Here is a 13,482-nt window from a genome sequence, read left to right as displayed (position 1 = left end):
AAAAAAATAAAGAGACATCACCTTCCCTCCACCTCTTCACATGGAGTATTGGGTTGAAAGGGCCCCTGCCTCCCTCCACCCTCTTTAAAGGGGGTACTTGGGCCTCTACGACAGGGTGAAGGGAAGGCCCTACATGAAAGGCCCACCCATCCATTTCTTCTGTAACAAGGCCCTACGCTAGTTATATTTGCATTGTTATTCAAAAATATTAGTTAAATTATAATTGAAATTCTCTAAAATTATTTTTAAAGTTCAGGCTCACTTTATAAGAAAATAATATCAGATTTAGCACTTAGAAACTCTTTTATAATCCACTCACCCGATGTGGAATTAATTTTTTAGAATATCACAATCTCCCCTGCTCAAATTTCTGAAGTTCTTGTTGGGATACACGTCATATAGTGTATCAATTCAACATAAAGAATTAGACACATCTATATTACTATTCTAAAATGACTATAATTAAGTTGTAATTAGAATTGCCTAAAATTTCTTTTAAAGCTCCTTCTAATCTAATAAAAAATCAATGTAAAACTTAATACTTATAAGCATCTTCATAATCCACATATTCAGTATGATCAATCCACTCACACAATATGATACTAATTTTCTAGGCTGTCACACCTTCATGAATGTCCTTCCACTTAGTTGGGGGGGGGGGGGGGGGGGGGGGGGGTTGAACCTTCACTCCACCTATTCGCGAAACCCGTTACGGAAGTGGTTGGTTTTCCGCGAACCCTCTATTGATGTGGGGTCCCTCAATCCCTTTGCAGAGAGAGTTGGGTGGCGAAAACCCTCTGAAACTCCATAAGAGGCTAACTAATTTTTCTTTTCTTTTCTTTTTTTCTTCTCTTCTTTGCTTTTTTGTAAATTTGTTTTAATTTTTGGAGAATAATTAGACTTCCACTCTTGTTCTGATAGAACAAAAAAATGATAGAATAATGTTCAAATAAATATAAAAATTGGAGAAAACTCATCCAATTAATTACAAAAATTAAAACGTATAGGGAAAAATACGGTCTACTATCCAAAGTTTTACAAATTTTACCTTTAATGTTTAAAAATTGACAATGTACTCCCAACAAAATTTCTAAAATTCTCAATGTAATCTATCTGCTAGCCATTTCGGTCTTTCTTTGACGAAAGATGAATCACGTGCGCCCCACGTGTATTTTTTGGTACAAACTTTTTTAAAATTGCCTTATATACACGAGTTAAATTCTCAAAATGACACATTTAATATATATATATATGGAGTGGCTCAGCTACTCGGTTGGCCAAATGGGTGTGGTTTCGGCCACCTCCTTGGAACGCAAGCCACCCCAATTCCAACTAGATGGGTGGCTCGACCACCTCCTTGTGGCTAAGGGTATGGCCCTTGTGGGTGGTTACAGCCATGCCTTAGATTTTTTTTTTTTTCCTTTCTTTCTTTACTCTTTTTTTTTTTTTTTAGAAAAGTGGAGGCATTTACATATTTACAATAATTTTCGCTAGAAATGACATAAATAATTAAGAGAGTGGTTACATTGGAAAATTTAAAAACTTGGTTATGGTACATAGCCAACTTTTAAACATTAAAGGCGAAAAAAAAAAAAAAGTAGTATAACTTTGGGGTAAAATGTATTTTTATCCGATATATTATCTACAAATCTAATGAATGGAAATATTTAGGGGTAAAAACTTGAACAAGAATCAAGAATTACAAATTTTTTGTAAACCTGAATTGCTTTGCTGAGCACTTGCCCATATTTGCCTTCTTTTTCTTTGGGTGGGTTAAGAATATCAACAAGTGGATTGCTCAAACACATTAGTTCAATCAAGCTCAAACGTGATTCTTTTTGATTTATTTGTTGAGTTCGAGCCGGGCTCAGGCTATAACTCTATAAAACTATTTTGAGTCGAGCTCGCATAAGGGTGGTTCAGCTCGGTTCGAGTTCAACTTAATATACTTATTTGTCGAGTCGAGTTCAAACAGTCAAATATCAATTTGGCTCAGCTAAATTATAGTCCTACAAATTATAGAAAATAATCAGTTTGAGATTGATGGTATGGGGCGATCGATATTTTTTTTATTATTATTATTATTATTATTATTTTTTAATTTACTGAAATCATTTTTCCAAATCAATAAGACGCCCAAGAAGGGAAAAAAGAAGGTGCCCAAACATCAACATCGTTTAAAAAAGGAAAAGAAATGAGTTTACAAATATGACCTTGATCTCAACCATTTTTAAGCTGTTTTGAAAATAAAAATAAAAACAAAAACTCAAATCCAAACCCTCCCCTATTCCTCCACTCCTCTCCGTTGAGCTCTCTCTAAGTCTCTAGGGTTTTTCTTGCTCCATCCCATTCTGATACTGTGATACACACATACACGTATACTCATAGATAGACATATATACATATATAAATATATACACAGTACTACTGCTAGGGTTTCGGGACGAATCGAGCTTTCAGAAGCAGCAACCAACCATGTCGCTGAGGCCGAGCGAGAGAACGGAGGTCCGCCGGAACCGGTACAAGGTGGCCGTGGACGCCGACGAGGGCCGCCGGCGACGCGAGGACAACATGGTCGAGATCCGCAAGAGCAAGCGCGAGGAGAGCCTTCAGAAGAAGCGCCGCGAGGGCCTCCAGTCACAGCAGTCCTTCTCTTCCTCTCTCCAAACCTCCACCGTAGAAAAGAAGGTGAAGAATCTAAATCGTAGGAAATTTGGTTTTTGAATGTTGATGATCCGTGGATTTCTAGGGTTTACTGTTTGATCGTACAAATTCTTTATTGCCTTTCCTTGGATTGGAGGATGTGTGATTAGGGATTTTAGGTTTCTGAATAGACGATAAAAAAGTGGCGTTTTGGTATTGATAATGGGTGTTAATTGTTTTTGATTGATTGCTGTATAGTTGGAGAGTCTTCCGTCGATGGTTGCTGGGGTTTGGTCCAACGATAGTAATTTGCAGCTTGAGGCTACTACGCAGTTTCGAAAGCTGCTTTCGATTGGTATTTTGTTTATATATTTGTTTAGCTTTTCTATGAGTTCTGCATTCAACTATGAAAAGAGAGAATGTGATTGATGATAATGTTGAAATCTTTGACTTGCAGAAAGAAGCCCCCCAATTGAGGAAGTTATTCAATCTGGGGTTGTTCCTCGGTTTGTTGAGTTTCTTGTAAGGGAGGACTTTCCTCAACTTCAGGTTTGTTATTCAGGTCGACATTGCTTTTTTTTTTTTCGTGCAGATAGGTATCTTTCTGTTGTCTTTGTGTTTTTATTTATTTATTTAGTTGTTTTTTCTTGGTTTTTGTGTAGTTTGAGGCTGCTTGGGCCCTTACAAACATTGCGTCTGGAACTTCGGAGAACACAAAGGTGGTAATCGACCATGGAGCAGTACCAATCTTTGTTAAGCTACTGGGTTCTCCTAGTGATGATGTTCGTGAGCAGGTATAAATTGGAATGAATGTGTTTAACCCTAATTTTGGAAGAATTTCCAATAGGTTGTATATTATCTGAAAGTACCATTTAAAATAGAAAAAATCATTGATTTTATCTGCGCCTTTTCTGAAGCGTTATTTTGTAACTGCAGGCTGTGTGGGCATTGGGAAATGTTGCTGGGGATTCCCCTAGATGCCGTGATCTTGTCCTTAGCCATGGAGCCTTGATTCCATTGCTGGGACAGTTGAATGAGCATGCAAAGCTTTCAATGCTTAGGAATGCCACATGGACTCTATCTAACTTCTGCAGAGGCAAGCCACAACCTCCCTTTGATCAGGTAGTTGTCTTTTCCTGTTCATTGATTTGACTTCAAGCATAGATTTTTGGGGGTCATTTTTTGGCACTTTATAACTTCTGAATTTATATGGGTAGGTGAGGCCAGCACTTCCTGCTCTTGAGCGTCTTGTCCATTCCAATGATGAAGAAGTCCTGACAGATGCCTGCTGGGCTCTCTCTTATCTTTCTGATGGTACAAATGACAAAATCCAAGCTGTGATTGAGGCAGGTGTCTGTGCCCGACTTATTCAGCTCCTCCTGTGAGTATAGCGTGTTTTGTTGATGTCTGTGTATTATCTTGTTTCCAATTATATGCTTTTATGCCAAGTACTGCATATGCTTCTTGTTTCAGACATCCATCTCCTTCGGTGCTCATCCCTGCCCTGCGCACAGTTGGAAATATTGTGACAGGAGATGACATTCAAACTCAGGTAAGAGCTTTTTGCTTCTGTTTCTTGCGTTTAAATTATTTGTTTTTAATTATTCTAGCTTTTGTCTTTTTTCACTTTGGTGTGTAACAAAATAAAGAATTATTGTGATTCTGCTATTGTGATCTATGCCAGTAGTATTGTTTATAGATAGTTTACGATATTATTAAATTGTGTGAATCATGAATTACCACATTTTGTTATGCTTGACTTAATACCATAGGTAACATGCATATGCAAAGGAAAAAAAAAGAAGTGATTAACATGGGAATTAAATTAAAGCGAAGTACGACATTTGGAGGAAAAAAGAAAAGAAAACATAAACCACTTAAGTGGTAAAAATTAATTCTTGAGGATTGAGGGGTGGTTTTGAAATTTGAGGAGCTACGTGACTTATGATTAGTTTGGTTCTTTCCGTAATGAATTACATATGGTGCCACCCAAATTTGGTTAGAGAAAGGCTGTCAGTCATACAGTTGTAAATACTTAGAGGTTTGAGAATCATCTCCTAACAATGCCAATAAGGAACCCCGAATGGCAAGAAGGGCAAGTCGAAAGCTGGAAGCTCAAATGAAACTGTGAATGTGGCTCGGCACCGTCGGATCACTAAGGCTGACTTTCGTCCCTGCTCGACGGGTGGATTAAAATATCAGATGTAGAAAATGATGACTTGAAATTATTCAAGTAGAATAGAGAGAGGGTGTCACACCAATCTTGCCACATTGTACTCATCTGTCATGTTCTTTGCTTCTTCTTTTTCCTGGGTTTTGAAGAAGCAAAGAAAAGAGGGAGAAAAATTTATTACAAGATTCTATATATACTCCCAGTGTACTAAGAGGCGCCTCACACTTTTAATGAGATTGGCTTATTACTTGAAAAAAAAAAAGAGTTTTTAAAATTTAACGATATCACCATCACCCTATTTTTGCCATGACATGGTCAATGTGTATTTTGAGATTGTAGGTTTGAAGCTAACGGTCATAAATCTGTCAAAATGCAAGTTGAAGGATTAATTGAACTCGTAAGCCTCTAACCAGTGGGATGCTGTGGCCTTGCTGAATGGATTGTTTCTCTTAATATATAGTTTTAGGTGGAACTTTTATATGATCAACGTTGTTGTCAAATATGAGTTTTCAATGGGTGTTTGTGCTTTGTGTAACCTTCAGTGGCGAAAACACTTGTTATTTTTGTAGAACTATGTGACGGACATGATGGCCTCTGACAAGATTGAACTTATTTTTTGGGAACTCCTTGAATGTGTAAAGAGTTTAATAAACATTTTAACCTTGTGTACATGGCCAAATTATCAGAAAAAAAAAGAAGAAAAAAGTAACTAGGATGAGAGATTTTTCTGTGTCTCTCTCTCTGACCAGTGAATCTGTACTACCATGGATGATCTTATTACCATTCATGCGATTGCATTTCTTTTTTGTTTCTTTGTTTGCTTGTCTATGATTTTGATGGGTAACTTATTCTCAGAGTATAATCAACCATGGCTCACTGCCATGCCTTCTGAGCCTGTTGACCCACAATCATAAAAAGAGCATCAAGAAAGAAGCTTGCTGGACTATCTCAAACATTACAGCTGGAAACAGGGAGCAGATACAGGTAGGCAAGTATATGCCAGCAAGTTCACTCTTTAAGTATGTCTAATTGTGTGAATATCTCAGTCCTCTTTGTTTATCGGTAATGGATGCGAATATGAGCCTTGACTTTCACTTTTAGATCAGGACTGCATTAATTTTTTTCTTTTTTCAATTTCTGAATGGAAATATTGAGTGTTTTGAGTTATTGGACCATCTTATAAGTGCGGGTCTCAAGTAACATTGACAATCATTGATAAGTCTTAATGTGGCACATTTAATAATATTAAGAATCAATTTCTTCTCTGAGCATCTTATATATGCTCCTCCTGAAGAAATTAGTTGCAGAGGTATAGGTTCTTGTTGATCAGTAGTTGGAAGTCTTTTTAAATTGATTTTGAAATAATGCAGGCTGTTATTGAGGCCGGTCTTATTGGGCCCTTGGTCAATCTGCTTCAAAATGCTGAGTTTGATATAAAGAAAGAGGCAGCATGGGCAATATCAAATGCTACATCGGGTGGTACTCATGAACAAATTAAGTATGATCTTGTACTTTCTTCTTTTGCACCCTTAATTTCTTTTAATTGGTAGATATCATGACTACCTTTTACTTATCAAAAAAAAAAAAAAAAAAAAAGATATCATGACTACCTTTTCTTTATTGGTGATAGGTACATGGTGAGTCAGGGTTGTATAAAACCATTGTGTGATCTTCTTGTATGCCCTGATGCAAGGATTGTCACTGTCTGTTTAGAAGGGTTAGAAAACATTCTGAGAGTTGGGGAAGCAGAGAAGAGTTTGGGTAAAACTGGAGATGTCAATTTATACGCCCAGATGATAGATGATGCTGAGGGATTAGAGAAGATTGAAAATCTACAGAGTCATGACAACAATGAGATCTATGAGAAAGCAGTCAAAATTCTCGAAACGTATTGGTTGGAGGATGATGATGACACATTACCTTCAGGTGATGGCACCCAGCCTGGCTTTGGCTTTGGAGGGAATGAGGTTCAAGTTCCAACTGGCGGTTTCAACTTTAGCTGAAGGTAGCACATCCATTCAACTCTAGTTATCATTTTAACAATTTGGATTTATGTTGCCAAAGAGAGGTTAACCTAGGTAGGAAGTCACGAGTCATACGCCGTTTGTACTTTATTATTTTCCTCATTGCAAAAATTTTTATTTTGCAGGGATTATGATTGTGGATGGAGCAGAAGTTCATGCTGCGGATGGCTAGGTATATGTTGGGTCAGGTCAGGGCACCTTTGCTGTGTCTCGTTTCAGTCTCAGTCCTGTGTCCGTTGTAGTCAAAGAAGTGCCAAGGTGGGTCAGTTTATACTACCATGTTCAATAAGGAGGCAGGTTGGTTTAATTGTGGCATGAAGGCCTAGTCAGATGGTCTTGGTGTTTTAACCCTGTACGGTACCACCGAATGCTGTGGAAGGTGTCCCTAAGAAGTTCATTGTTGCATAAGCAGCGCCCCGATGGATGTGCTGGTGGGGTTTTTTCAAACGAGTATTCAGTTGCATTTTTTTTTTATCGGAGTCATGTATTAGCAGTTTCTATATATAGTCTGGAGTTGTTTTGTGTTTGTCGGTTGGATATAGTATTCATACACCTCATTTTCTTGTGTCTGGAAGGAAGAGAATCAATGGTATATTGGAATCTTAATGTGTGACAATCATCTTCTCATGATTATTATAGTTATTATTATGCGTTTGATATAATCTTTGTAGCTAAACATACCATCCTAAAGAGTGCTTCAGGTCGCTCTGTTGTATGAGTCATTGATAGGCGTTGACTGCTGCTGCAAGTCAAATACGTAAATTATATATGGGTTTAGCCGAATCTGTGTTACTAGTCCACCAACAGAGGGAAGGGGCCAGTCTGATGAGTGACAATTTGGCATAAATTGTACATTTATGTTGGGCACCAAATTTCTTCGATGTTGCTTCATGTTATTTGCAGACTCGAGGGCTTGTTTACAATTTCACTGCACTCGATCGCTTGTTTACAATTTCACTGCACTCGATCGCAGTGAGGAGGGGAGCTTTCATAAGCGCAAGGTGGATGACTTCTCAATGAAACGGCAGAATTATTCTGCTGAAGCATTTATCTTGTAGAATTAGTTGCAAGCGAAAGTGATGGTTTATTTGTTGGTGAATTAGGGATAATTAGTGATGTTGGGTCTCATAAATAGTTATTAGGGTTAAATACACCTGTGGTCCCTGAATTTTGACAACTTTATTTTTTAGTTTCTGTGTTTCAATTTGCATCACAGATGGTATCTCAATTTTGAAAAAAGGCTGCCGCTGAATTGGTACCTCATTCTAGTTTTCCGTTCAAAAACTAATGGTTTGCCACGTGTCAACCTCATAGGTTGAGAGGTTGACACATGGCACTATATAAAAAAAATATTAAAAATTAAAAAACTCTAAAAATTAATTAAAAAAATAATAAATTTTAAAAGATATATTAAAAAAAATTTAAAAAATAATTGAAAAAAAAAAAAAAAAAAAAAAACAAGGGGGCGGCTCCTTGGCCACCATGGGGGTCGCCGGCCACCCCCATTTTGGCCAAGGGAGCCACCCCCTTTTTTTTTGTTCTTTTTTTTTTTTCTTTTTTTTTTTAATTTTTAATTTTTTTATATAGTGTCACGTGTCAACAGAGGTTGACATGTGGTGGACAGTTAGTTTTGGACGGAAAACTTAACTGAGGTACTAATTTGGTCTTTTCTCAAAATTGAGGTATCATCTATGATAAGAATTGAAACTCAGAGACTAAAAAATAAAATTGTCAAAATTCAGGGACTAAAAAGTTGTTTAACCTAGGGGTGAAAAGGCGGTGGCGGTTAGCGGTTATTGGCCAAAACCGCTAACCGTAACCGCCTAGGCGGTTACCGAAAATCACAAACCGCCTCCGCCAACCGCCTAGGCGGTTGGCGGTTATGAAAAAACCGCTGGTTTAAGGTTAAAAATCGGCAACCGGCAACCGTTTATTTTTTTTTACATTTGGCCGTGCGGAAATCAACCCCTCCACCGCCGACGTCATCCTCTGCCTCTTCGTGGACCCAGCCACCACCACCACTTCAAACTCCGATGAGTCCTCATCCAACAACAATGACCATTCTAGATCTACCCAACCACCACGACCGCTCCAGATCTACCCAACCACGACCACCACTCAGATCTACCTTCACTCCCACGTGCTCCACCGCTAATCGTCCCTCCAGTGCCACATAACCGTCCTCCAACTCCTCTATTGTTCCGATCTCTCCGGTTCCATCAATAGAGCTTCCACCGCCCTCGATCTCCTCCCCATCACCTTGGAGCTTCTCTTCGAAGACTGCGTTAAACGACTGGAGAGGGAGACGAGAGAGAATAGAGATGAGAATCATGAGAGAGTTGAGAGGTGAGGGCATTGAGGGGCTGGCGGCGTGGAGAGGGAGACAAGACAGAATGTAGATGAGTCTAGGGTTTTTTTTTTTGTTTTTAATGTCTAGGTTAAATTTCCAAAACGACATGTTTTCGGTTTTGGTGTTTTTATATCTAAAAAAAATAATAAAAAACCGCTAACCGCCTTTCTAAAAACCGCTAACCGCCCTTCTAAGGAGTTACCGGTTTTTAGGCGTTTAGCGGTTAGCGGTTATGGACGGTTAGCGGGCGGTTATTGCGGACGGTTATTTTCACCCCTAGTTTAACTTTAACCCTAGTTATTATATCAAAATTAGTCTCTTCCTCTTTTTTGTTCTACTTGAGCGAGGGAGGATCAAACAATTTGCAGCAAATTTGTGGATTAGGAGTCAACATTATTTGCTCGAAGTGTAGACGATTCGAGCAAGTAATTGTAAAAGATTACTTATGGAACCTACTTATAAGTGATTGGGCAGTCTAATTTTTATTTGATCAGGTAAGTTTTATAAGTGATTTTTCACTAGGGATAATTGCATCACCGGTCCTTGGAGTTGACCTAAATTACAAATTACTCCCTGTGGTACAAAAAGTTCATGGAGGGTCTCTATGGTAAACTATAATTACGAATCACTCCCTGAACCTGTTTTTTGTCCACCAAGTTAACAGATTATGTTAATTTGTCACATCATACCTAATAGGAAATAGACACGTGGCCACCACAGGCCTAGGAGAGGCCGTGTCATCCCCCCAAACATGGTCGGGCCATTCCCAGCAACCACCACCTCTTTGCTATTTTCTATTTTTTTTTAAAAAAAATAAAATAAAATAATTTTTAAGTTTTGTTTATTTATATATTTTTTTTTTATTGTAATGGACACGTGTTGATTTCTTATTGGATATAACGAAGCAAATTAACGGAATATGTTGACTTGGTGGACAAAAACGGGTTCAGAGAATGATTCGTAATTATAGTTTATCACAGGGACCCTCCATGAACTTTTTGTATCATAAGGAGTGATTTGTAATTTATGACAATCTCAGGGACCAATGATACAATTATTTCTTTTCACAATCACCTACCTAAATCGTCTACAATTTGGGCAAATAATTGCAGACGATCATGATCAAAATTTGTTGCCTATCAATGTTGGATTAAGATTTTCTATAATTTTAAAGAAATTATTGATTCTCAAATTATGCAATTTAGGCCGTTTCTAGGCATCGAAATGCTTGAAAAATGATACATTAAAAAAATGGCATGTCACATATTAGATCGCGTTATTTGGAAATCCGATGGTGTTTTTCGTAGTAGTCCAAGGGGTTGGTTTACTTTTGGACATGCTTCGTTTGCTCTACTCTTCTTCTGCAGACACCTTTGGCATGGTGCTAGAACCTTGTTAAGAGATGTTTTTACTAGGATTGACTCAAATTTGGACGCTCAAGTAGAATTTGGAGCAATCCAAAAACTTGGGGATCCGACTACAAAAAGACAAACAGTCTGATACAAGATTGATTTCTTACTTTTCACCTTTATTTTTGTACTTTAATAGAGTTTAACATAAATAAGGTACCGGATAAATCTTGATTTGAATTACCGTCTTTTCTTTGACTCTTGCTTTATAGTTGTCTGGGAGACTACCCAAATTAAATAGGTATGTAAGCTATAATTGTAAACCTCAATCGAATCTATGGAAGCATTGGTTTATACATTCCTCTTAGTCTCAACTTTAGGAATAATCTTTTTCATTTTCATCAGGTTATTGCTCTCTATATTGTAAAAAAGCTTTCAGTCAAAAACTATATTTTGATTATATGAATATGAAATGTCTTTGCAAAAGTGAAGATAGAGTCTTTTTGGATGGAAATTGTTTTTGGCTGCCCCAATAACATGCCACATTTTTAATAGGCGACACAATTCAAGCATCTTGAACTTTCGATACCTAAAAACGGCTTAAATTATAAGAATTAAGAAGATCATGGTTAAAAATTAAAAAAAAAAAAATAAAAAATAAAAAAAAAAATAAAAAAAATTGTCCAGATAGGTTGACCATTTCTAACCGGCGTAAAGTAAAACCTTCCATCTCGAGTCTCGACCTTCAATAATGGTGAGGAAGGGGGGCGGCTGTAATTATGAATAGTTAATAACATTCGCTCTGAATGTTTGAGATTAAAGAGGTGGACCACATAATTAAGTCAAGGGCAATAAAATGACAATTTAAAGTCTGTTAAAGGCATGTTTGTTGGTAGCTCTACTGATTACATTTATACTTGGGGCCCTCTTATATAACTTATTTGGGGCCCTCTTATGGTGCGTTTGAGATTGCGATTTCATAGACAATAAGTGCGATTTTAAACCAAATCGCAGAACATAGATCGTTTGGAAACTGCGTTTATAAAAATTGTGATTTGAAAATACAGAAAATCTGCTTTTTCAAATCGCAGATCAGATGGTGCTTTTTTGAAAACGCAGAATTTTAAAAGGTAAATTCGCGATTTTAAAGGCTAAACTGTGATTTTGCCAAACGCTTAACTGCGTTTTTAAAAATCACTTTTTTCAAATCGCACATTTTAAAATCGTTATTTTAAATCGCACTTTTTAAAATCGCAAACCCAAACGGACCCTTATACTGTAATCGATAATCACGGTATGAAGGCTTGCTCATGTACTCAATTTTTCTAGTGATAAGCTTCACCTTTAGGCTGTCGGGCACCTCCATATACTCAAAGATACTCCAATTACGTCCAGTCAATCAGTGAAACCTTCTATTGAAAATTACAAAGAGAATTCTAATATGTCTACTTTGAAGCCTAGGTCCCCATATCCACCCTGATCCTGCCCACCACACTACTCCTGATCAAGAGCAGAGTGTTTTACGGGTTCTCAAAATTGGACTCTGAATTGTTAATGTCCATATTGCGATTTAACTCCAAGGTTTGTGCCGAGTGCTAGGTTTATGCAACTTGTCTCCGCAAATCTTCAATTATAATGTCTTGCACACTTCTTTCACTGTAGGGGACTTGCTAATTCAGAATTAGAACTTGTCCACGCCGACCACGACTACCAACTATAAAAGTTGATAAAACCTTGATCCTAAGATGACACCAAACTCTGATACCAACTAACACCATAATATAGATCACAAGATTGAACTAGACAGCATAAGCACTACAAAAATTCACATATTTTTGAACGGTTCAAAACCGTCCAGAACTTCCTGAAAAACTGTCAGGAATCAACTCCTGATGGTTTATTCTGGACGGTTTGAAACCGTTCAGAATGTAGCGTTAGAAAATTTAATTCCTGATGGTTTGGGTAAAATCGTCAAAAATAAATTTCTGAACGGTTTAGACAAAACCGTATAGAAATGCCATACATTCTAACATTTTTTTTCTAGAATTTAATTTTAATTTAATGTGTTACAATTTTATGACACACTTTTTAAAAAAAATAAATCTTATAAAATTGTAACGCATCAAATTAAAACTAAATTCTAAAACAAAATATTTGAATGTTTGGCATTCCTCAATCCGGATCACCACACGTCTATTCCTCTTGCAATCTCTCCCTCATCTTCTCCGGTTTTCCCTCCTACTCAAGATATTTCTCCCTGAACCGAAATACTTGCTGCTCAATGTGCTCATACAGTCCCACCGCCAGCTGCCCAGCTCTTCCATCGCCAACGGTGTTTCAGGACAACAAATTCCATTAATCTCGTACACAACTACAGGAACGTACATGCACCAAGTAAAGGGGGAATTAAAACAACAGAAGAAAACTGGACCCAAAAAAAAAAAAAAAAAGAGCATGAAGATGATCCCTATTCAAAACCGGGAAAAAAAAAGGCACAAACTTTCCACAAACACCAACCAAATTTCTGCGAAAAATAAGGAAAAAAAACACAAAACCCAGTTAATACAGTGCGAAAACCAGATAGAACCCGGATTAAGCACACAAGGATTATGTCAGCACAAACCAAACGTCAGTGAAACGCAGAAGTGATAGAGAAAGCGGATATTCTGTAAAAGACCCAGAAACTGTGGAAAGGAAAGAAAACTGATACGGTCCCGCATTAGCAGGAGGAGCTAAGTGGTTATTATTTGATTAGTTAGCTTATCAGTAAATAAGAGGAATTGTTATCCTCGCGTAGGTAGAGTTGTTGCAGAAGTCTAGTCTATTCTATCTCATTGTTATTTGTTATTGTTATTTGAATTTGAATTTGAGAAGGTTAATCCTATCTTGTTTTGAGATGGGATGATCTTTATCTCTACGAAAGTGTAAGGCTATAAAGCCCAG

At 37.4% G+C, this 13,482-nt stretch overlaps 1 protein-coding gene across 1 annotated transcript; it reads left to right on the top strand.

The window, feature by feature from the left end:
- Positions 1-2,256: 2,256 nt before the first annotated feature.
- Positions 2,257-7,456, top strand: LOC133881178 (importin subunit alpha-2). Its single transcript, XM_062320129.1, has 11 exons — positions 2,257-2,688; positions 2,902-2,998; positions 3,101-3,192; positions 3,306-3,437; positions 3,580-3,765; positions 3,861-4,024; positions 4,117-4,195; positions 5,672-5,800; positions 6,187-6,314; positions 6,447-6,821; positions 6,966-7,456. Exons 1-10 carry the CDS (start codon positions 2,476-2,478, stop codon positions 6,817-6,819), a joined length of 1,593 nt encoding a protein of 530 aa, XP_062176113.1. The 5' UTR covers positions 2,257-2,475; the 3' UTR covers positions 6,820-6,821; positions 6,966-7,456.
- Positions 7,457-13,482: the final 6,026 nt, after the last annotated feature.

Source organism: Alnus glutinosa, chromosome 1 (assembly GCF_958979055.1).
Source record: "Alnus glutinosa chromosome 1, dhAlnGlut1.1, whole genome shotgun sequence".
NCBI lineage: Eukaryota > Viridiplantae > Streptophyta > Magnoliopsida > Fagales > Betulaceae > Alnus > Alnus glutinosa.
The sequence above is the reverse complement of the archived record's forward strand: the minus strand, read 5'-3'. Positions and strand labels throughout refer to the sequence as shown.